This window comes from Ranitomeya imitator, chromosome 2 (genome assembly GCF_032444005.1).
Source record: "Ranitomeya imitator isolate aRanImi1 chromosome 2, aRanImi1.pri, whole genome shotgun sequence".
In the NCBI taxonomy this organism is placed as follows: Eukaryota; Metazoa; Chordata; class Amphibia; order Anura; family Dendrobatidae; genus Ranitomeya; species Ranitomeya imitator.
Window position 1 is genome coordinate 148,482,651 of NC_091283.1, and position 25,210 is coordinate 148,507,860.

Genomic DNA, 25,210 nt, shown 5'->3' on the forward strand with positions numbered 1-25,210 from the left:
TTGCATGTGTTTAGAGTTAATTAGTTGATTCAGAAGATTAGGGTAATAGGTCGTTTAGAGAACCTTTTCTTGATATGCTAATTTATTGAGACAGGTTTTTTGGGTTATCAGGAGTTGTATGCCAAAATCATCAGTATTAAAACAATAAAAGACCTGACAAATTTCAGTTGGTGGATAATGAATCTATAATATATGAAAGTTTAATTGTAATCATTACATTATGGTAAATAATGAAATTTAACACTATATGCTAATTTTTTGAGAAGGACCTGTATATAATACTGGATAATTCCCTCTACCACCCGCTGAGTCTCGGGGCACTTGACTACATTGCAGAAATCAAATCTCCAGGTATTTACCGGGGCCGTTAGATTTACCCAGAGAATAGTGGCACCGGAATTCTTATTTACAATAGGGGCCGGAAAGGTAGGGGCGAAGATGGCCCCCAGCCTCCGGACCAAAAACAACAGCAACATTTTCCTTCGATCACCACTGTGACTAAGCGCTGGTTCGGTCTCTTTTGCAGTGTGAAGCGTAGATACAGGTGCTCTTTCCTTCAAGTTTTACTGACATAGCTTTTCACGACCATAAGACCACCAGACTTCAAGTTATGACAAATATCGGTTTCTGCTGAATCTGGAAGGAAAAAAGAAACTAAAACATGGGTGTTAGCAACATTTTTACTAAGCTGAATAACATATTGAACAGCATGGTCAGTTTCCTATATAACTACTGAGACTGAAAATTTGCAACTGAGAACCTAGCACCAAACAATATCTCATATGGGGACAGGCCATGTTTTGCAATAGGGGTAGTACGAATGTGTAAGAGCCCTGGCCATGGAGCCGCAGTCTCCTGCATCACTTTGGTCAATTGTCCCTTCAGTGTGCCGTTCAGCCTCTTAACTTTCCCACTAGATTGTGGATGGTACAGAGTATGGAGGGCTACAGTGGATCCAAACATTGTCAGAACCTCCTGATACACATGAGAAGAAAAGTCCGGGCCTTGGTCACTTTCAGCAACTTCTGGAACACCATATCTGCATATAACTTCCATCACCAGTTTCTTTGGCTACGTTCACATTTGCGTTGCGCGCCGGTGCGTCGGCGACGCAACGCACGACGCACATAAAACGCGCGCAAAAAAGCTGCGTTTTGCGACGCATGCGTTGTTTTTTGACGAAAATCGGACGCACGAAAGATGCAACTTGTTGCATTTTCTTGCGTCCGACGCTAGCGTCGGAAACGACGCACGTGTCGAAAAACGCGACCAAAAAAACGCACGCGTCCCCTATGTTAAACATAGGGGCGCGTCGCCGCTGCGTCGCCGCAGCGTCGCCGACGCAACAGCGACGCACATTAGCGTAACGCTAATGTGAACGTAGACTTTGCTGTGGTCTTTGTAGTCACATTGGTAACGGGGAATGCTTCTGGCCAACTGGAGAACATATCGACAACCACCAGACAATATTCATACCTTCCAGACTAAAGGCCCCTTCACATTAAGCGACGCTGCATCGATACCGACAACGATCCGGATCGCTGCAGCGTCGCTGTTTGGTCGCTGGAGAGCTGTCACACAGACCGCTCTCCAGCGACCAACGATGCCGGTAACCAGGGTAAACATCGGGTAACTAAGCGCAGGGCCGCGCTTAGTAACCCGATGTTTACCCTGGTTACCTTCCTAAAAGTAAAAAAAACAAACAGTACATACTTACCTAACGCTGTCTGTCCTCCAGCGCTGTGCTCTGCACTCCTCCTGTACTGTCTGTGTGAGCACAGCGGCCGGAAAGCAGAGCGGTGACGTCACCGCTCTGCTTTCCGGCTGACCGACGCTCACAGCCAGTGCAGGAGGAGTGCAGAGCACAGCGCTGGAGGACAGACAGCGTTAGGTAAGTATGTACTGTTTGTTTTTTTTACTTTTAGGAAGGTAACCAGGGTAAACATCGGGTTACTAAGCGCGGCCCTGCGCTTAGTTACCCGATGTTTACCCTGGTTACCAGTGAAGACATCGCTGGATCGGTGTCACACACGCCGATCCAGCGATGTCCACGGGAGATCCAGCGACGAAATAAAGTTCTGGACTTTGTTCAGCGACCAACGATCTCCCAGCAGGGGCCTGATCGTTGGTCGCTGTCACACATAACGATTTTATTAACGATATCGTTGCTACGTCACAAAAAGCAACGATATCGTTAACAATATCGTTATGTGTGAAGGTACCTTTAGGCAACGTGATGTGGTCCTGTCGTCCACCTGGAGCTTTTGGAAAGGATAGTCGGGCTTAGCAAAATACTTCGGGGGTACACGTTGAAGTTGACCGGGATTGCAGGTCTGACAGATATTACATGCACGGTTGAGTGCTGTCAAGACTGTAGAAATACCTGGAGCCCAGTAGAATTTTTGTACCAGGGCTAGGGCCTGGTCTTTCCTTGGTGTGTGGGCCCATGCGCCCACGTGGCAATAGCAGGGTACATCCGCTTAGGGAGACACAAGTTGGTCCTTTTTCCAGAGACCATTGTCCATACATGCTCCATCAGCTTCCACTGCGTCACTTCTTCCTTTGGAGACATTCTCTGCATCGTCATTAAGCGGTCTCGCGGGGTCCGGCAGAAAACCTCAGTCTGGCATAGATCATCAGGTTCCTGTAGAGTCAGTGTTTCTTGTAACTGTTTACGCTGAGAGCGTGTGGTCACCATAGCTGGTATTGTCAGTTCAACGGGTAGAAGAGTAGCAACTTTTGCTTGCATATCCGCAAAGGTGTTACCAACAGTTTGTGGACTGTTCCATAGTACCATGCTCCTTAACTTTGATAATGGCCACCTGGGTAGGTAATTTGATTGAGTCCATAAGGGTTTTAACAGCTTCAGCATTCTTCACTGGAGTCCCAGCAATAGTAACAAACCCTCGATTGGCCCATAGGGCTCCGAAATCATGAGCAATACCAAATGCATACTGTGAGTCCGTGTATTTATTAGCCCGCCTGTCTTTGGCCAGAACACATGCAGTAGACAGATCCTGAAATTCTGCTTCTTGTCCTGACAGGATGGGACGGAGTGCAGCTCCGTGCACTACAGTATCTTCCGTAGTAACAGCGTATCCAGTGTGGAATCTGCCAAAATCATCACCATATCTTGAACAGTCTTTCAGGGCCTTGTAGAGAAATTGCATTATGCGGGATGCGTCCAGTATCCACTAACAACAATAAGTACATAGTCCAAGGAAACACTGGAGCTCAGTCTCATCCTTTGTAGCTGACGGCTATTTTTCTTTCTTCTGTGAGGTGTCTGGCACCCTGAAGGAGACAGTGACCCAAAAATATCACTTGACCAAGGCAGAACCGAAGTTTCAAGGCCGAAACCCGACAGTTCAGATCTGCCAGATACTTGCGAAAACTAACAGTGGCAACAATGGCTTCCTGCTCTGTCTGTGTATACAACAAAAAAACAAAAAAAAAATTACCCACATACTGAAGCAGCATAACATAAGGATATTCTAACTGCCAGGGTTAGAGACACTATCCCCCCTATTTTTTTTTTATTTTTTTTCTACAGGCGTTATTGGGGGTGGATCTGGGCCTATCAGGGCCAGCATAACCGTGGAAAGGGCATGTAAGATATACATCTCATTATACTCATCTACATAGGGGTTATATAACGTAAGGACCATCTGACCATCATCTTGGCTCACCAACTCTCTAGGTCTGCTCAGGTGCACTTATACGTCCATCATATTGTCTTTGTCTGTCTAATGGGAAAGGTTTGTTCTCAGGGTCAGCCAATTATTTTAGCGTAGCTAGCTAGTCAGAGGGCTTCCAGGGATAATACTCCTGTATCTGTCTTACACTACCTGATGTGGTTGGTTCTCTGGTGGTGGGGGTGACTAGATGACCGGTTGGGGGTGACATGACATGCTGGTCTACAGCTCCTTCCCAAAAGGATTACTGTCAGCTTACTCCCAAAAGTTAATGTCCCCACTACCCACAATCCTGTGTCAGCTTCTTATGTCACTACATGTGATCTTATCTGGACAGGAATCAGTGTAATTCACTTAGGTTGGGTTGCAACACAGATTATACAAGTATTTCTCCAGTCTGGGTTTGTCTGACCGCAATATTTACAAATCCATCTGTTTTGTCTTGGTCTGAGAATTAACATGGCGAGAGAGATTTCCAGACACAGGGTTAAAATAAATATTGGAGTATGAGACTGGATTCGTGTAAGGGAGGGGGGCTGGAGCTGAAGTCTTCTGAGCCACTGATAAGGAACCGAGCTGCGAGCTATGTCCTTGAAGCTGTGGCGGGGGGGAGGGGGACTAGAGAGCGAGTAAAGATCGCTGCAGCTGCTGATACAGAATGGCTTAAGTTCTTCTGAAAACTTTGGCCCCCCTTTCTCTGGCCCGCAGCACAAAGAGGAAAAAATCACAAACAATTCACGCAGGGGTTCACCCCTCCCATCAGCTACGAACACAGAAATAAGAATTTACAGCATTCCTCAACACAAAAGAAAACAATAACGCAGCGGTTTGACCCCTCCCATTGGGTGTCTCGGAAAACCACACAGAGCAACGAAATACAGCAGTTCTCAGACTTAATTAATTTCTACAAAACCTTCACACAATTCATATACCAAAACACCTTAGAAAAACCAATGATTGAGATATTTTATAACCAAACACGGGCTCTGCATCCTCTGATTCTCCCTCTCCATCAACCTTTTTCCATTCCTCGTTCTTTAAACCTCGCGCAACTTGCAGATGAGCTTGCACTTGTTCTAACAATCCTTCATCTTTCAACATTCTTGACTGCCTTCTTGCCCTCCCGTGACTCTACTATTGTCTTGACTTCCACAGCATCCTCACTTAACTCGTGGGGCACGGACTTCTGCTTCAAGAGACGCAACATGACTCACAGAATACTACGCCCTTCTGCAGCAGGCCGCTGACAGCGACAGCAACACTGTACCCTTAGCACGGAGCCTCACGTTCGACGTGCTATGAATAAAGAGCCTCGCGCTCAATATTTTTCCCTAACCTGAACACCAGTGATTACAGTCTGCCCTGTCACGATATTCTAAACATTGGGAGGCGGTCTCCTAGTGAGACCCCTCCACTGAGATTCTGGTGGTCCCCCCACTTGGGACGTCTTAATTACCAATGTGATTCTCGTGGTCCCCCCACTTGGGACGTCTTAATTACCAATGTGATTCTGGTGGTCCCCCCACTTGGGACGTCTTAATTACCAATGTGATTCTGGTGGTCCCCCCTTGGGACGTCTTAATTACCAATGTGTGCAAGTAAGTGATTCTGGTGGTCCCCCTCTTGGGACGTCTTAATTACCAACGTGTACAATATCACAGAGGCTGCGTCTCCTGTCCCTTTCTCAAAGCCGCCCCCAATCCACAAAACTTCTTCAATCTTTCACTCTATCACTACTAGGCAACAGTCACGGGTAGGGTGGTTGAATGGAGTACAATGACCGGTGGAGGAGGTGTGGTGTACACGAGGACGCGCAGAGTGCGACGTCTCTCAGTTGCTGGTTCGAAGCGTGGCACGGGATCGCGCTCGGTCTCACCACTCGACCGGTCACTCCCCAGACCCAAGGAGACCACAGACTAACCAATAACGGCTGAAACACTAGCAAGTGTGACACATACATAGTATGTGATCTCCACTTACTGTGTTTGGAGGGTGATCAGTCCTCGAGGTCAGCCACTACAGGTGTCGTCCACGGACGTCCAGGCATGGGTCCAGGGGGTCTCGGATCGCGGGCCACGCCCCACGTTGGTTGCGCCAAATTGTCGGGGTCATCACGACAATACCCTTCATCCACCAGTCATTCCAAATCAGAATAAAAGCAGTGGTACCGGAGTGAAGAATGAGTCAGACAAAAGCTGGTTCAAACTCAGTGCCTGCTTATGCTTCCACACGTAGTGGTAACCTCACAGCAACTGAACTCTTTATTTCATATACACAACATTATATGGTCAATTGGGGAAAGGTGTGCAGAGGGCAGGGTTAGGCGGGGTTTAAGCAATGTATCTAGTATTCAGTCCCTCTGGTTGGCCTGACGTCATATGATGGATCCTCCTTCCTCCACGTCACTTTAAGTTTCCATTTCTCCAGAAACGATACTTTAGCTTCAGAAACGAAAGTAGATTCTTGGCAAGTACAAAAACTAAGGCAAAGGTGAATACTGGCAGCCATTTTAAATACAATTACATATGCATTAGCAAGCGAAGGGGAAAAACTTATTGTTTCACAGCATAAGAATATATAAAAGTACAAAAGAGTATAAAGAAAATATATTTTCACCTTGACAAAGCCACCGAGGAATGGTCTGACTAGTTGGCCATCATGAGTGAGATTATAAAGGGCCTTATACATGCAGCCCCAGGAACGGCAGCATCTGTCCCTTTCCTTCCCCTTTAACAGTATTCTCTAGAGAAGCCCTATTTGCTTTAATGTAAGGACTGTGGGGTCAGTATATGTGTAGGGTTTAGGGAGGGCACCATGCTGCTATAGGGAAGCTGTCCTGGATGCCTCCCACTGACCATTCATTCTGCATTTCCAGGGCACGATTCCCCGAGAAGCATCAGAGAAGACCCTTTACCTTACCGCATACACGGTCATCGCCATCCAGAAAGCTTTCCACATGTGTCCAGTCATCGTGAGTACCTGTATATTCACCTTGTATACCTGCCGCGCCTATATACAGACACAAGCTATCTGCATGTATACACTATACACATGCTATATACACACTATTACAGTCATGACCGAACGTGTTGGCACCCTTGAAATTGTTCCAGAAAAATAAGAATTTCTCCCAGAAAATAATTGCATTTACACATGTTTTGTTATACATGTTTATTTCCTTTGTGTGAATTGGAACAATGCAAAAAAAAAACAGAAAAAAATGAAAATTGGACATAATTGAACACAAAACCCCCAAAATGGGCAGGACAAAATTGCTGGCAAAATTGTGGGTAAACAACCTTGTTTCAAGCATGTGATGCTCGTTCAAATGCACCTGTAGCAAGTAACAGGTGTAGGCAATATGAAAATCACACCTGAAACCAGATAAAAAGGGGAGAAGTTGACTCAATCTTTGCATTGTGTCTGTGTATGTCACACTAAGCATGGAGAACAGAAAGAGGAAAAGAGAACTGTCTGAGGACTTGAAAACCAAAATTGTTGAAAATTTCAACAATCTCAAGGTTACAAGTCCATCTCCAGAGATCTTGATTTTCCTTTGTCCACAGTGCTCAACATAATCAAGAAGTTTACAACCCATGGCATTGTAGCTTATCTCCCTGGACGTGAACAGCAGAGAAAAAATTATGAAAGGTTGCAATGCAGGATAGTCCAGATGGTGGATAAGCAGCTCCAATAAAGTTTCACAGAAATTCAAGCTGTCCTGCAGGCTCAAGGTGCATCAGTCTCAGTCCACATTTCAATGGAATGAAACGCTATGGCAGGAGACCCTGGAGGACCACACTTCTGACACAGAGACCTAAAAAGCTAGACAGCAGTTTGCCAAACTGTATGTGAGTAAGCCAAAATCCTTCTGGGAAAGCATCTTATGGACAGATGAGACCAAGATAGAGCTTTTTTGGTAAGGCACATCATTCTACTGTTTACCAAAAATGGAATGGGGCCCGCAAAAAAAAAGAACACATTACCTACAGTCATATATGGTGGAGGTTCCGGTCCTCCCAAGACTTCCTCCTCTCCTCTTCACTAATTCCCTCCTCACCCAATCACCTCCAAGACTTCTCCTGAATATCACCCATCCTCTGGAATTCAGTGCCCCAACACATCCGGTTATCCACTACTTTTGGATCCTTCAAAAGAAACCTGAAAACCCACCTCTTCAAAGAAGCTTACAGCCTGTAAAGACCACACGGCCACCTCAACACCATTGGAGCTACCGCAACCCTCGACCTACTGTCTCCTTCCCCATAATCCTGTAAAATGTAAGCCCGCAAGGGCAGGGTCCTCTTCCCTCTGTATCAGTCTGTCATTGTTAGTTTTGTTTACTGTAAGTGATATTTGTATTTTGATGTAACCCTTTCTCATGTACAGCACCATGGAATTAATGGTGCTATATAAATAAATAATAATATTATACAGTTGCTTTGCTGCTTCTGGCACTGGGTGCCTTGACTGTGTGCAAGGCATCATGAAATCTAAAGCTTACCATCGTATTTTGGGTCTCAATGTAGTGCTTAATGTCAGATATCTGGGTCATGGTTCTAGGACAATGACCCCAAACCTATTTCAAGAAGCACCGAGAAATGTATGGAAACAAAGCGCTGGAGAGTTCTGAAGTGGCGAGGCATTAAAATTGCTGTTGGCAGAAGGCGCCTTCAAATATGAGAGACCTGGAGCAGTTTGCAGAAGAAGAATGGTCCAAAATTCCAGTAGAGAGTTGTAAGAAACTTGTTATGGTGTGATGCTGCGATCACTAACGGGATGGGGAATACTCGCTTGACAGCAAGATTTAAGGTACGCAGGAACACTTTCCACAGTCATAAACCGTACCACGAACACTTACACACTGTATCGGAACATGACATTAAGTTGCGGTCACTAAAGATGCTGGACCTTACCCCGTCCATTTACCATGGGTGACCACACAGTTCATAACGCTTCTTAGTACCCGGCTTTAATACGGAGTCTCTAAACACACCAGACTTCTCTGCCCAGTTTCCGTGGGAGACCACACGCCGAACAGCTCATTATATCCTCCGGAGAAGCTGCCTTACGGGGATCACCATCTTGCCTGACAGGGAAACACCAGTCAGTTCCAGACCCACTGAAGGATGGTAGCTTCCCCAACATAGTAGCCGTCACCGGCTCTGCAGATCCATGGCCTCACCTCGTGCTCTTCAGGGATCCGGTCCACACACAGGACCTCCCAACACAGAGGCCACTCAGGAACACGGCCTCACCAGGTGCTCTTCAGGGATCCAGACCACACTGTGGACCTCCCAACACACAGGCCTTTCCTCTCACATGACCTTACAGATATGAACCATTCAGGTCCATGCACTCAGAACAACGTGACCAACACCCTGGTCACATTATGAAGCTGTAACCACCCCCATAGGTGGGCGGTGTGTGTGTGTGTTTAGTCAGACATGCCCAACTCTCCGACTAACCCTGTAAGCCTCCCTTTAAAACTACACAAACATAAACACTTGTGGAACTACAGGTCCCAGAACAACAATACTGGCTTACAGCGCAGACTCCATCTGCGACACATACCGGCCATTTACAATCATGCCGGACCCTGTTTCACGAACCCACTTACATCTCCATGCGTATCCTGAGGAGCCCACATAGCGACCCCTAGCTGTAACGGGTCACTGCATCACAATGGTTATAGGAAGTGATTGCAGTTATTTATTCCAAAAGTTGTGCAACCAAATATTAAGTTGAGGGTGCCAACAATTTTGTCTGGTCCATTTTGGGGGTTTTGTGTGAAATTATGTCCAGTTTACCTTTTGTTCTTTGTTTTTTTGTGTTGTTCCAATACACAGAAAGGAAATAAATATTTTTCAGACTATAAGACTCACTTTTTTCCTCCCCAAATGTGGAGGAAAATGGGGGGTGCGTCTTATAGTCTGGATATATGAGCTCTGGCTGTGGGGGGGGGAATGGTTTCGGCGGAGCATCGAGTCACAGTAGGCTCGTTGTCGTGGATCTGCGGGTCCACTCCAGGTATTCAAAAAGATCTCACACTCAGGCTTTATTTATAACAAAAAGGATACTTTATATGTTTTTTTACATTTTTTTTTATATTTGTTTTCTTTGTATTAGCACTGTGCACTTTAATCCTATTGCAATTCTTCACTTTTGGCTCTTATAGATTGATTGCTTATTTGTAGCTTGGTCTAAATTATTAACTGCATGTGCAGGTTACCTTGGCCCGTTATTTTATTTCTAGCAGACTTTTAACATTTTATGTATGTCTAATAAAGCTTAATATTTTTTGGGATTATACTCGTTTTGTGGTGGTTCAATCACTTACCCTCATTTTGTGGTACACTATATAAAATGTACACACTATTATATTCACTGTACACGCTTTATACTCTATTATATACCCGTTGTATACACGGAGTATCCACTATATGTTCACTATATACACTTCTATACACTATTATATACACTGTACACTATAAACACTACACACACACGCTATGTACACTGTACAAATGCTATATACAGGTAGTCCTCGACTTACGCCGTTGATCCATTCTTACGCAGCATTGTAAACCGAATTTCGATGTAAGTCGGACCATACATTCATACAGTACTGTACCATAATAACAGTACAGTACTGCAAACACTTAGCCTAGCCAAACACCTATCCTAACACATAATTAGGGTGTTATGACGTGCAGGAGACTCGTTTTCCTCGTGTAACCAGGTACAGTCTACAGTACTGGACTCTATTCTTCCGATGCTGCACGTAGTTGCATGTAGTTCGACTTACGACACAAAACCGTGTAAGTCGGAATGATGCGTCGTATAAAGCGTTGTAACCACGAAACGATGTAACTCGAGACCGTTGTAACCCGAGGACTAACTGTACAATGTATGCACAGCATATACATACTATAAACACTGTACTGTATACCCACTATATACACTGAGTATCCACTATATACTAGCTATATACACTGAACACACCATCTTCTCTGTTGTGCAGAAAGTGGAAAGCAAGTTGAACCTCGCTATAGATTATCTATCCAGACACGCAAGTAATGCGCAGAGCACCTTCACGCTGGCAGTCACCGCCTACGCCCTAGCCATATCCGAGGCCACACTGCAGAGTAAAAGTTACACTCTTGGAAAGTTGAAGAGTGAAGCCTACAGTAAGGGGGTTGGTAAGTGAAGGGCGGTCTGAAGGGGGCGCTCTGCTATGTGATAACTATCTGGACTTCAGGGGTGCGCAGGATCGTTAGGAGAGATTTAACCATTCTTCATAGTATATTCTATCAGGGGATCTGCAGCTACCAGGCCTGTCCTGGAGCTGCTTCTCTACCTTCTATATGGAGTTGACTGCAGATGTACAATAAGACGCGAGGGTGCGCTCAGCGGCAGCAGAGAAGGCCCAGCATATCTCTACTTGTATCATGCAGACAATCCTCTGTGAGTTCAGCAGCAGCCCATGTCTCCTGTCCTGATAGCTGATAAGTGTGACAGTGCAGGCAATGCTCTGTGAGTTCAGCAGCAGCCCATGTCTCTCCTGTTCTGATAGTTGCTGTGTGTCGGTGCAGACAATCCTCTGTAAGCTCAGCAGCAGCCCATGTCTCTCCTGTCCTGATAGTTGGTGTTTGTCAGTACCGACTATCCTCTATGAGCTCAACAGCAGCCCATATCTCCTGTCCTGATAGTTCGTGTGTGTCAGTTCAGAAAAACCTTTGTGAGCTCAGCAGCAGCCCATGTCTCCTGTCCTGATAGTTTGTGTGTCAGTGCAGACAATCCTCTGTGAGCTCAGCAGCAGACCATGTCTCCTGTCTTGATAGTTGGTGTGTCAGTGCAGACAATCCTCTGTGAGCTCAGCAGCTCATGTTTCCTGTCCTGATAGTTGGTGTGTGTCAGTGCAGACAATCCTCTGTGAGCTCAGCAACAGACCATGTCTCCTGTCTTGATAGTTGGTGTGTCAGTGCAATCCTCTGTGAGTTCAGTAGCAGACCATGTCTCCTGTCCTGATAGTTGGCGTGTCACTGCAGACAATCCTCTGTGAGCTCAGCAGCAGCCCATGTCTCCTGTCCTGATAAGTGTGTCAGTGCAGACAATGCTCTGTGAGCTCAGCAGCAGTTCATGTCTCCTGTCCTGATAAGTGTGTCAGTGCAGACAATGCTCTGAGAGCTCAGCAGCAGTTCATGTCTCCTGTCCTGATAAGTGTTTCAGTGCAGACAATGCTCTGTGAGCTCAGCAGCAGTTCATGTCTCCTGTTCTGATAGTTAATAACAGGTGAAAGGCCAGTTACCTCACAGATAAGACAAACCCTCAGCTGTGTGAGCAGGATGAGTTTTCAGCCTTTTTCCAGTTACTAACAGCAAGCAGAGATATTGTAAAAAGTCTATTGGGGGTATTAGACTGATGACCTGTCAGAACTGTCCCAAGCACCGCCTCAGCGCTGTCATGTGGCTCTGCAGGGCTGAGTTTGTGACGGTTGGGTCTCCTCACAGGTTCTCCGGTTTATCGATATTGGAAAGATACGATGAAGAAATTTGACATGACTGAGCCAAGCTCCGAGACGGCAAAGATGGTGGAGACAACGGCCTACGCGCTACTGACCATCTTGAAAACCGCTGATAAAGAGTACGCCAAGCCGGTGCTGCGCTGGCTGAAGGAGCAGCAGAGATACGGCGGCGGATTCTTCTCCACCCAGGTGATGGCATCACCCTGAGCTGTGCGGTCACGCCACTGTATTCCCAAAATTGACACAGTCTAACCCTCTGTTTCCAGGACACGATCATAGCGCTAGAAGCCCTAACAGAAGTCGCAATCCTGGATGAGAAACTGACCCTCAACATGGATGTCAAAGTCTCATACAAGAAATCTGGCGACTTCCAGAATTACCACCTGACCGAGCAGCAGCCCTTCACCAGGCCTGTGGAGGTAACACACCCCATGCCACAGGTCTGCCAGACAGGGGTCTTATCCTCCAGGCTGCAGTCACTATTCTGCTGTTCCATCACATCTAAGGCTATGTTCACACATAGTGTCCTGTCCCTGCGGGTTCTCCCGCAGCAGATTTGATAAATCTGCAGGGCAAACCCGGTGCAGTTATCCCTGCAGATTTATCGCGATTTGTCCTGCGGGTTCCGCTGCGGGATTTTACCCCTACTATTGATGCTGCATATGCAGCAATATGCAGCATCAATAGTAATGTTAAAAATAATAAAATAACGATATACTCACCCTCTGACGTCCCGATCTCCTCGGCGCTGCAGGCGGCGGTCCGGTTCCAAAGATGCTGTGCGAGAAGGACCTTCGTGACGTCACGGTCATGTGACCGCGACGTCACCGCAGGTCCTGGTCGCATAGCAAACCTGAGACCGGACGGCCGCGTGCAGCGCTGAGAGGTGAGTATATCATGATTTTTTATTTTAATTCTTTTTTTTTTACTCAAATATGGTTCCCGGGGCCTGGAGGAGAGTCTCCTCTCCTCCACCCTGGGTATAACCCGCACATTATCCGCTTACTTCCCGCATGGTGTGAACAGCCCCATGCGGGAAGTAAGCAGATCAATGCATTTCTATGGGTGCAGAATCGCTGCGATTCTGCACAAAGAAGTGACATGCTGCGGGTTGTAAACCGCTGCGTTACCGCATGTGCACAGCGGTTTGCGGTTTCCATAGGGTTTACATGTTACTGTATAGCTGCAAAATCGCCGCGGTTCCGCGGTAAAAACCGCAATGTGTGAACATAGCCTTATCCTCCAGTCACCTCCAGAGCTGCAGTCACTATATTGTCTTATCCCCCAGAGCTGCAGTCACTATTCTGCTGTTACAGCATGTCTTATCCTCCAGTCACATCCAGAGCTGCAGTCACTGTTCTGCTGTTACATGGTGTATTATCCTCCAGGCAAATCCACAGCTGTGGTCATTCTGTTACATCACGTCTTATGCTCCAGTCACCTCCAGAGCTGCAGTCACTGCTGTGTTCCATTTGGGGAGATAGAGAGAGGTTTCCTCTTCATGATGAATAGTGATGAGTGATCCTCCCTTCTGGTGCAGTGTGTGCACAGGAGCCACCATTGCATATTTCTGACAATGACCCTTTTATTTATTTTTTGTTGTTGCTAGGTTCCAATTTTAGAAGATCTTACAGTCAGTACGAGGAGTGTCCGAGGCATCGCTACAGGAAGCGTACGTACAGCAGGAGGGGGCATTTACTGATGACATCATCTTGTATCAGTTAGTAATGGCGTCTATGAGGCTTCAGTGCAGCACTGGGCTTGACACGGCTCATGTCTCTTGCTGCAGGCGACAATGACAAGAAGATGCATTGGAGCTCCTCCTCTCTTAGCATACTGTCATATGATCCTGCAGCTCCTCCCCCGCAGAGCAGTGATGCTAGTAATGCCGTCCTATATTGTGTGCTTTTGCAGGTGCAGACTGTGTTTCACATCATTACCCCCCAACAGGACAAATGCAAATTTGACCTGCGCATTCAGAAGAAAGACCCATGTAAGTATCAACATGTGTGACGATCAGATGCACCATTGTGTCACGTGAGTAGCATGTGGACAACTCCCTCCCTGCAGTACTGCTCTCTGCCTGCAGGGGCAGCATAACACAATCACTGCTGGGACTGTACTGGCCGCCGCTACATTAACCTTTTGTTATAATAATCAGTCTTGAGTCCAGGATGTATAAGAACCAAGGATAGTCTGGACTGGACGCAATTGTAACAAACCTGCAGTTGTTATAACTCTTTACATCTATATGGAAAGAGATATTAGGGCTCATATTCATCTGCATTTAAAGTGGGACGAGTGCAATCTGATAAATTGCATTGCACTCTGACTAATGTTATTGAATAATTATGAGTTCAGAAATGAGAAACAAAATCACAAATAATTGGCCTGAGAAAAAAATTGCAGCATCCTGAAAGTGGCCGCATGTATCGGATGAGGTGAGAGAAAAAAATTACGTGTGCTGTCCAATTTTTACACACCGATCTCATAGGAAACCCAACATTTCTTCAGCCAAGTACAGTAAATAGTGTGAACTATCTGAATATATAGAAAGATGTCAGTGACATATATAATTAGTGCAGTGTGTGTAGAGTAAATAAATACAGAAAAAAATTTGTGTGGGGTCTCTCATTTTTAATAACCTGCTGAGGGAAAGCAGACAGCTGAGAGCTGTTCTTAATAGTCTGGGAAGGGGCCAATATCCATGGATCTTCCCAGCGTGTTATTAACAGCTTACAGCAGTCTGCGTAGCCTTTGCTGGTTATTAAATAGGGGATGCAAAAAAATGTGGGGTGGCCCCTATATTTAATAACCAGCAAAGGTTAAACAAACAGCTGTGGGCTGATATTAACCCCTTTATCCCATATGACGTACTATCCCTTCGAGGTGACCTGGGAATTAATTCACAGAGACGGGATAGTACGTCATAGGCGATCGGCCGCCGGGTGTCAGCTGATTATTACAGCTAACATCCGGCACATTAACCCCCAGAATACTGCGATCAAACATGATCGCAGCGTTCTGGCGGCATAGAGAAGCATCGCGCAGGGAGGGGGCTCCCTGCGTGCTTCCGAGACCCTCGGTGCAACGCGATGTGATCGCATTGCTCCGAGGGTCTCCTACCTCCTCCTCCCTGCAGGCCTGGATCCAAAATGGCTGCGGGGCTGCATCCGGGTCCTGCAGGGAGGTGGCTTTCAAGTGCCTGCTCAGAGCAGGGGCCGGGAAGCCTCCCTGCAGTGCCTGTCAGATCGCTGATCTGACACAGTGCACAGCAAAGTGATCTGTCACTATAATGTGATGTCCTCCCCGGGGCAATGTAAAAAAGTAAAAAAAATATATATATTTACATGTGTAAAAACAACAAATAAAAAAATCCTAAATAAAGAAAATAAAATATTGTTCCAATAAATACATTTCTTTATCTAAATAATAAAAAAGTACACATATTTAGTATCGCTGCGTCCATAACGACCCGACCTATAAAACTGTCCCACTAGTTAACCTCTTCAGTGAACACCGTAAAAAAAAGAAGCAAAAAACGACGCTTTATTATACCTCCAAAAAGTGGAATAACACGCGATCAAAAAGACGGATATAAATAACCATGGTATTGTTGAAAATGTCATCTTGTCCTGCAAAAAACGAGCCGACATACAGCGTCATTAACGAAAAAATGAAAAAGTTATAATCCTCAGAATAAAGCGATGCAAAAATAATTATTTTTTATATAGTTTTTATCGTATAAAAGCGCCAACACATAAAAAATTATATAAATGAGGTATCGCTGTAATTGTTCTGACCTGAAGAATAAAACGGCTTTATCAATTTATCAAACGTGGAACTGTATAAGCGCCCCCCCAAAAGAAATTCTTGATTAGCTGGTTTTTGTTAATTCTACCTCACAAAAATCGGAATAAAAAGCGATCAAAAAATGTCACGTGCCCAAAAATGGTAGCAATAAAAAAAACGTCAACTCGTCCCGCAAAAAACAAGACCTCACATGACTCTGTGGACCAAAATATGGAAAACTTATAGCTCTCAAAATGTGGAGACGCAAAAACTATTTTTTGCAATAAAAAGCGTCTTTTTGTGTGTGACGGCTGCCAATCATAAAAATGCGCTAAAAAACCCACTATAAAAGTAAATCAACCTCCCCTTCATCACCCCCTTAGTTAGGGAAAAATAATAAAATTTTAAAAAACGTATTTATTTCCATTTTCCTAATAGGGTTAGAGGTGGGGCTAAAGTTTTGGTTATGGTTGAGGCTAAAGTTAGGGTTGGGGCTAAAGTTAGGGTTAGGGTTACAATTAGGGTTGGGGTTAGGGTTGGGGCTAAAGTTAGGGTTGGGGTTAAAGTTAGTGTTTGGATTACATTTATGGTTGGGATTAGGGTTGGGATTAGGGTTAGGGGTGTGTTTGGGTTAGGGTTTCAGTTAGAATTTGGGGGATTCCACTGTTTAGGCACATCAGGGGCTCTCCAAACGCGATATGGCGTCCGATCTCAATTCCAGCCATTTCTGCGTTGAAAAAGTAAAACACTGCTCCTTCCCTTCCCAGCTCTCCCATGCACCCAAACAGGGGTTTACCCAAACGTATGAGGTATCAGCGTACTCAGGACAAATTGGACAACAACTTTTGGGGTCCAATTTCTCCTGTTACCCTTGGGAAAATACAAAACCGGGGGCTAAAAAATAATTCTTGTGGAAAAAAAAAAGATGTTTTATTTTCACGGCTCTGCGTTATAAACTGTAGTGAAACACTTGGGGGTTCAAAGTTCTCACAACACATCTAGATAAGTTCCTTGGGGGGTCTAGTTCCTTGGGGGGTCACTTGTGGGGGTTTCTACTGTTTAGGTGCATCAGGGGCTCTGCAAATGCAATGTGAGGCCTGCAGACCATTCCATCTAAGTCTGCATTCCAAACGGAGCTCCTTCCCTTTCGAGCTCTGTCATGTGCACAAACGGTGGTTTCCCCCCACATATGGGGTGTCAGCATACTCAGGACAAATTGGACAACAGCTTTTGGGGTCCAAGTTCTCCGGTTACCCTTGGGAAAATAAAAAATTGGGGGCGAAAAGATCATTTTTGTGAAAACATATGATTTATTTTTACGGCTCTACATTATAAACTTCTGTGAAGCACTTGGTGGCTCAAAGCGCTCACCACACATCTAGATAAGTTCCTTAGGGGGTCTACTTTCCAAAATGGTGTCACTTCTGGGGGGTTTCAATGTTTAGGCACATCAGGGGCTCTCCAAACGCAACATGGCGTCCCATCTCAATTCCAGTCAATTTTGCATTGAAAAGTCAAATGGCGCTCCTTCCCTTCCGAGCTCTGCCATGTGCCCAAACAGTGGTTTACCCCCACATGTGGGGTATCAGCGTACTCAGGACAAATTTTACAACAACTTTTGGGGTCCAATTTCTCCTGTTACCCTTGGTAAAATAAAACAAATTGGAGCTGAAGTAAATTTTTTGTGAAAAAAAAGTTAAATGTTAATTTTTTTTTAAGCATTCCAAAAATTCTTGTGAAACACCTGAAGGGTTAATAAACTTCTTGAATGTGGTTTTGAGCACCTTGAGATGTGCAGTTTTTAGAAAATACCCAAGTGTGACACCATTCTATCATTTAGACACCTCAAAGTGACTTCAAATGTGATGTGGTCTTTAAAACAATTGGTGTTGTAAAAATGAGAAATTGCTGGTCAACTTTTAACCCTTATAAGTCCCTAACAAAAAAAATGTGGGTTCCAAAATTGTGATGATGTAAAGTAGAAATGTGGGAAATGTTACTTATTAAGTATTTTGTGTGACATATCTCTGTGATTTAAGGGCATAAAAATTCAAAGTTGGAAAATTGCAAAATTTTCAAAATTTTGGCCAAATTTCCATTTTTTTCACAAATAAACGCAGGTAATATCAAAGAAATTTTACCACTATCATGAAGTACAATATATCGCGAGAAAACATGTTAGAATCATCAGGATCCGTTGAAGCGTTCCAGAGTTATAGCCTCATAAAGGGACAGTGGTCAGAATAGTAAAAATTGGCCTGGTCATTAAACATGCAAACCACCCTTGGGGGTTAATGGGTTAACCCCTTCCCGACCTGTGACACAGCGTATGCGTCATGAAAGTCGGTGCCAATCTGACCTGTGACGCATATGCTGTGTCACAGAATGATCGCGTCCCTGCAGATCGGGTGAAAGGGTTAACTCCAATTTCACCGATCTGCAGGGACAGGGGGAGTGCTACTGAAGCCCGGGGGGTGGCTTTGCCCCCACGTGGCAAAGATCGCTCTGACTAGCTGTTGAAAGTGCAACAGCCAATCAGAGCAATTTGTAATATTTCACCTATGAAAAGTGGTGAAATATTATAATCCAGCCATGGCCGAAGCTGCAATATCATCGGCCATGGCTGGAAACACTGATCTGCCAGTGCGGATTGGCCGCTGCGGATTCGTAGCCGTGTTCCATCAGGTTTACAGTTCCATGTAAACCTATGGAAAACCAAATCCGCTGTGCCCATGGTGCGGAAAATACAACGCGGAAACGCTGTGTTGTATTTTCCGCAGCATGACAATTCTTTGCGCGGATTCCGCAGCGTTTTACACCTGTTCCTCAATAGGAATCTGCAGGTGAAATCTGCACAAAAAACACTGGAAATCCGCGGTAAATCCGCAGGTAAAACGCAGTGCCTTTTACCTGCGGATTTTTCAAAAATGGTGCGGAAAAATCTCACACGAATCCGCAACGTGGGCACATATCTTTAGGGTTGGAATTAGGGCTAAGATTAGGCTTGTGGTTAGGGTTATGGTTAGGGGTGTGTTGGGGTTAGGGTTGTGGTTAGGGGTGTGTTGGGGTTAGGGTTGTGATTAGGGTTATGGGTAGAGTTGCGATTAGGGTTAGGGGTGTGTTGGGGTTAGTATTGAGGGGTTTCCACTGTTTAGGCACATCAGGGGTCTCCAAACGCAACATGGCGCCACCATTGATTCCAGCCAATCTTGTGTTCAAAAAGTCAAATGGTGCTCCCTCCCTTCCGAGCCCCGACGTGCGCCCAAACAGTGGTTTACCCCCACATATGTGGTACCAGCATACTCGGCACAAACTGGGCAACAACTGTTGGGGTCCAATTTCTCTTGTTACCCTTGTGAAATTAAAAAAATGCTTGCTAAAAATCATTTTTGAAGAAAGAAAAATGATTTCTTTATTTTCACGGCTCTGCGTTGTAAACTTCTGTGAAGCACTTGGGGGTTCAAAGTGCTCACCACATTTCTAGTTTTCAAAATGGGGTCACTTGTGGGGGGTTTCTACTGTTTAGGCACATCAGGGGCTCTGCAAACGTAACATGATGCCCGCAGACCATTCCATCAAAGTCTGCATTCCAAATCGTCACTACTTCCCTTCTGAGCCCCGACGTGTGCCCAAACAGTGGTTCCCCCCCACATATGGGGTATCAGCGTACTCAGGACAAACTGGACAGCAACTTTTGGGGTCCAATTTTTCCTGTTACTCTTGTGAAAATAAAAAATTGTGGGCTAAAAAATAATTTTTGAGGAAAGAAAAATGATTTTTTATTTTCACGGCTCTGCTTTATAAACTTCTGTGAAGCATTTGGGGGGTTAAAGTGGTCACCGCACATCTAGATTAGTTCCATGGGAGGTCTAGTTTCTAAAATGGGGTCACATGTGGGGGAGCTCAAATGTTTAGGCACACAGGGGCAGGGGCTCTCCAAACGCGACATGGTGTCCGCTAATGATTGGAGCTAATTTTTCATTCAAAAAGTCAAACGGCGCTCCTTCCCTTCCAAGCCTTGCTGGGTGCACAAACAGTGGTTTGTGACCACATATGAGGTATCGGTGTACTCAGGAGAAATTGCCCAACACATTTTAGGATCAATTTTATCCTGTTGCCCATGTGGAAATGAACAAATTGAGGCTAAAAGAAATTTTTTTGTGAAAAAAAAGTACTTTTTCATTTTTACTGATCAATTTGTGAAGCACCTTGGGGTTCAAAGTGCTCACTATGCATCTAGAAAAGTTCCTTAGGGGGTCTAGTTTCCAAAATGGGGTCACATGTGGGGGAGCTCAAATGTTTAGGCACACAGGGGCTCTACAACCGCGACATGGTGTCCGCTAAAGATTGGAGCCAATTTTTCATTGAAAAAGTCAAATGGCGCTCCTTCCCTTCCGAGCCCTGTCGTGCGCCCAAACAGTGGTTCCCCCCACATATGGGGTATCGGCATACTCAGGACAAATTGTACAATAACTTTTGGGGTCCAGTTTCTCTTTTTATCCTTGGGAAAATAAAAAAATTGTTTCTAAAAGATCATTTTTGTGACTAAAAAGTGAAATGTTAATTTTTTCCTTCCATGTTGCTTCTGCTGCTGTGAAGCACCTGAAGGGTTAATAAACTTCTTGAATGTGGTTTTGATCAGCTTGAGGGGTGGTTTTTAGAATGGTGTAACTTTTGGGTATTTTCAGCCATATAGACCCCTCAAACTGACTTCAAATGTGAAGTGGTCCCTACAAAAATGGTTTTGTAAATTTTGCTGTAAAAATGAGAAATCGCTGGTCAAATCTTAACCCTTATAACTTCCCAGCAAAAAAAAATGTTGTTTCCAAAATTGTGCTGATGTAAAGTAGATATGTGGGTAATGTTATTTATTAACTATTTTGTCACATAACTCTCTCGTTTAACAGAATAAAAATTCAAAATTTGAAAATTGCTAAATTTTCAAAATTTTAGCCAAATTTCCATTTTTTTCACAAATAAATGCAAAAATTATCAACCCAAATTTACCACTAACATGAAGCCCAATATGTCACAAAAAAACAGTCTCAGAACAGCTAGGATTCATTGACGCGTTCCTGAGTTATTACCTCATAAAGGGACACTGGTCAGAATTGCAAAAAACGGCCAGGTCATTAAGGTCAAAATAGGCTGGGTCATGAAGGGGTTAATAGGCTGGGAAAGGGCCATTGATATAGGCCCCCTACCAGGCTAATAACACCAGCCCTCAGCCACCCCAGAAATGGCCCATCCATTAGATTTCTGGCACTTAGCCTCGGACTCTTCCCACCTGCCCTGGTGTGTTGGTAAGCAGGGTAATGGTTTTGTGGTTGATGTCGGCTTTGTAATGTCAGCTGACATCAAGCCCAGGGGTTAGCAATGGAGAGGCATCAATAAGACACCTTCATTACTAACCTTGTAAGTTTAAAGCAAAAAAACACACACAAAGTCCTTGATTTGTACAAAGCACTTTCCGACTTTCTTTTACCCATTTATTAACATTGACAAAAAAAATATTCCAAAGGAGTCCGCCTTAAATCCATCCCATGTACCATGATGATCTCCCATTCTGCTACATCCAGATGGTGTGTTGAGCGATGACATAAGCGACCACTCAGCACACCAGTTGGAACACACGGACAGTGACGAGAGAATACGCCTGACGTGTTGAGCGCTGATGTCAGTAAGGTGACTGGAGTTCACCGGCTGTGAATTGCGTTAGCCTTACTGATGTCACCGCTCGCAGTGAGAAATTTGTGACACTGCAATCGGTGACGTCAGTAACGTTAACACAGTTCATAGCCGATGAACTCAAGTCACCTTACTGATGTCATAGTTTGTCACTGCAGGGGCTTTTTCACGCTACTGTCCGTGTGTTCTGGATGGCGTGCTGGGCAGTCGCTATGTCACTGCTCAACACATCATCCAGATGTAGAAGCATTGAAGACCATTGTGGGACCTGGGATGGATTTATGACAGACCCCTTTGGAATACTTGATTTGTTAACCACTTTCTGAGTTTGGGCGTAATAGTACGCCCACGTTGGAATCCCTCCCTTTGATGTGGGCTCCGGCGCTGAGCCTACATGTTTTCCGGCACATATCAGCTGTTTTGTGCCTCAAACAGCCACAGATGGAATCGCGATCCACCCACGGATGTTAACCTGTTAAATGCTGCTTTCAATCTCTGACAAGCAGCATTTAACTCACGCTTCCGGGAAGCGTGCCAGAAATCCCTCCCATTGGTGACCCCGGTATGTGATCGCAGGTCACAGATGGGCTGGCATGACAGCCAGAGGTCTCCAGCAGACCTCTATGGTTGTCACTGCCGGACTGCTATGATCGCCGCCCGGCGCTCATAGCAAGTGAGCATTTCGGCTGCATACAGGCAATCTGATCATTGCCGGTATGTAGCAGAGCCGATCAGACAGCTGCAGCCTTCTAATCTCCTATGAAGACTATTGAAGCATGCAAAAAGTGAATTAAAAATGGTTTTAAAAATATAAAAAAAAATAAAAAAATATAAAAGTTCAAATCACCCCCCGGTTGCCCTATTAAAATTAAACCAATAAAAAAAGCCCTCACCCAGCCCAAAATCCCAAAGTGTCTATGAACTCGTAATGATCTGGAGAATCATACTGGCAGGTCAGTTTTAACATTTAGTGAACATGGTAAAAAAAAAAACAAAAAAACAACAACTGTGGAATTGCTCTAATTTTGTAATTTCACCGCACTTTTAACTTTTTGTTAAAACTAATGGTGTCCTTCAAAAGTACAACTTGTCCGGCAAAAAACAAGCCCTCACACGGCCATTTTGACCGAAAAATAAAAATATTATGGCTCTGGAAAAAAAGAGGAGCAAAAAACGAAAAAGCTGAAACGAAAATACCTCCGGTCATGAAGGGGTTAAAGTTAATAAATGTGTAAAAGTGTCGGGTAGTGCTTTTGTAATAGTATGCAGGTATTGAGTATGTCACCACGGAACAGACAGACCAACAGTTGAGGGGTTTAATAACAGGAATAAGGTTCTCCTCGCAGGGAGGAAGCAGTGGGAAATAACTAGCAATAAAACAGTGCAAAAATATGGGAGTCAAACAGTGTAACAGAATTAAGCAGGATTTTTTGAGAAAAGAACACTTATCAGTCTGATGAGGACTTGCTTGAAGAGTCGTCTTCTCCAACGTAGGCGCCGAGAAAGAGCGGCACTTGTCGTTCCTCTGTTGTCCGTGGGCTGAGTAGTCTCTAGGAGCCTGCTGCCTGGGGTTTCAGGAGTTAATGTGATATGCACAAGTTCTGAGTCTTTAGCCTTTACAGCACAGCAGGAATCAGGGGCTCTGCACTGTTAAATCTCTCACCAGGAATCACAGTCTCTGTACCAGGAATCACAGTCTCTGTACTGATACCGCGGGTACCAGGGGGTCGCAGTCTCTATACGGGCCAATGTCTCTACATGGGTCTCAAAGCGCCTCTCACCAGTCACAGCAGAGTCCGCTTTCAGGTACTCCAAGATGCAGTCTTTCTGGGCAATCTCCCTGTATTTGTCCTCTGAGCGGGAGATTTCTCTCTACCGGAGCGCAGCTGCACCCTGCTGTGATCTCTGCTCACGCTGCTCTGTGTCTTGCGTGCGTGCCTTTCCCGCTCTCTGCCTTGCTTTTTTCCTGTCCCAGTCTCTAAGTCTGTCCCCTGGGGAACCTGCAGCACAGCTCAATGGTTCCAGGCACAGATCCGAGAAGGTAACTGCCCCCAGACTCTCATTGTGCTTTACCTCCTTACATTCCCCCCCTCTTTCTGCTCGCCATTCCACGGGCGATATTTTCAGGAGTTCCTGTTGGCAATCTTCCAGTCCTTGCACAATCTGCTGCCAGATGAACTCATCCTGATTGTAGCGAACAGGGGGTACACCAGCCGTCGACCGTTCAGAGCGTCCTAAATCTGCAGGGGCGGTGATGTCAACTGCTGTGGGAGGAGTCGAGGCTTCCTCCGATACGTTGGTAGTTTCAGGCACCATCCCTGTTTCTGGGTTCCCTGGTAGAGATTGGGAGTCTTCCTCATCTTCCACATCTACATTGATCATTGATGCAGCTGGTGGGGGCGCTGGAGCCAATTGGACTGATTCAGGATCTCGAGACAAACATGAACGCAACATATTCCTGTGCAGTGTGCGGGTGGGAGTCCCCTTTTCTGTTTCAGGCTGGACCTCATAAACGGGACCCCTGTTGCCGAGCCGCCGCTTCACTCGGTACGGGCTTTTCTCCCACCGGTACTCTAGTTTGTTGTGTGGGTGCTTTTCCCTCACGAAGACTCGGTCTCCAGGCTGCAGGGCTGTCCCCTTTTGAGGAGCTACCTGAGGATGCTCCAATTCTTGCAGCTGGTTCTGCACTAGACTGTAATTCTGCTCTTGGGCTCACTCCGGTGGTTATGAGTGGTAGTGCTGCTGTCTGTGGATCGCAGCATTTATCAGGTGTGTTCAATTTGGACTCAGCTATTTAGTCCTGCTTGATCCTTTAGTCAGTGCCAGTTGTCCATTGTTTTTGGAGGATTCACATCCCTTCTGGTCTCTCCTGTTCGCTGTGCTTTTCTTCAAAGATAAGTCCTGGCTTTGTTTTTGCTGTCCACCTGCTGTGGACCTTATAGTTCTGTGCATTTTCTTTTGTCTTGTCCAGCTTTGTCTGTGAAGGATTTTTTGCAGCCTAGCTATGTCTCTGGAGATGCAGATATACCCTCCATGTCTTTAGTCAGATGTGGTGTTTTGTATTTTCTGTGGTGGATATTTTCTAGTGTTTTAATACTGACTGCATAGTACTCTGTTCTATTCTTTCTTTTTAGCTAGTATGGCCTCCTATGCTAAATCCTGATTTCATGTCTGCGTATGTTATTTCCCTCTCCTCTCACAGTCAATATTTGTGGGGGGCTGTCTATCCTTTGGGGATTTTCTCTGAGGCAAGATAGGTTTCCTGTTTCTGTCTTTAGGGGTAGTTAGATCTTAGGCTGTGCCGAGGGGTCTAGGGAGTGTTAGGTACCCCCCACGGCTACTTTTAGTTACGCTTCTAGGTTCAGGGTTTGCGGTCAGTACAGGGACCACCTTCTCCAGAGTACGTCTCATGCTGCTCTAAGGCCACCAGATCATAACAGTACAACTGGCCAACAATGAGTTAATTGCATCTCAGAAGAAGGGAGGAAAGGTTTTGAGCCATTTTTTT

The 25,210-nt window shown here is 45.2% G+C and overlaps 1 protein-coding gene across 1 annotated transcript in view; it reads left to right on the plus strand.

Moving 5' to 3' along the window:
- Nucleotides 1–25,210, plus strand: part of C5 (complement C5) — a 130,477-nt gene that overhangs the window by 51,797 nt on the left and 53,470 nt on the right. Inside the window, exons 27-32 of the mRNA XM_069747431.1 lie at nucleotides 6,571–6,666; nucleotides 10,720–10,897; nucleotides 12,209–12,411; nucleotides 12,489–12,641; nucleotides 13,832–13,894; nucleotides 14,137–14,215. Coding sequence (XP_069603532.1) covers nucleotides 6,571–6,666; nucleotides 10,720–10,897; nucleotides 12,209–12,411; nucleotides 12,489–12,641; nucleotides 13,832–13,894; nucleotides 14,137–14,215 — 772 coding nt within the window. The remainder of the gene's footprint in view (nucleotides 1–6,570; nucleotides 6,667–10,719; nucleotides 10,898–12,208; nucleotides 12,412–12,488; nucleotides 12,642–13,831; nucleotides 13,895–14,136; nucleotides 14,216–25,210) is intronic.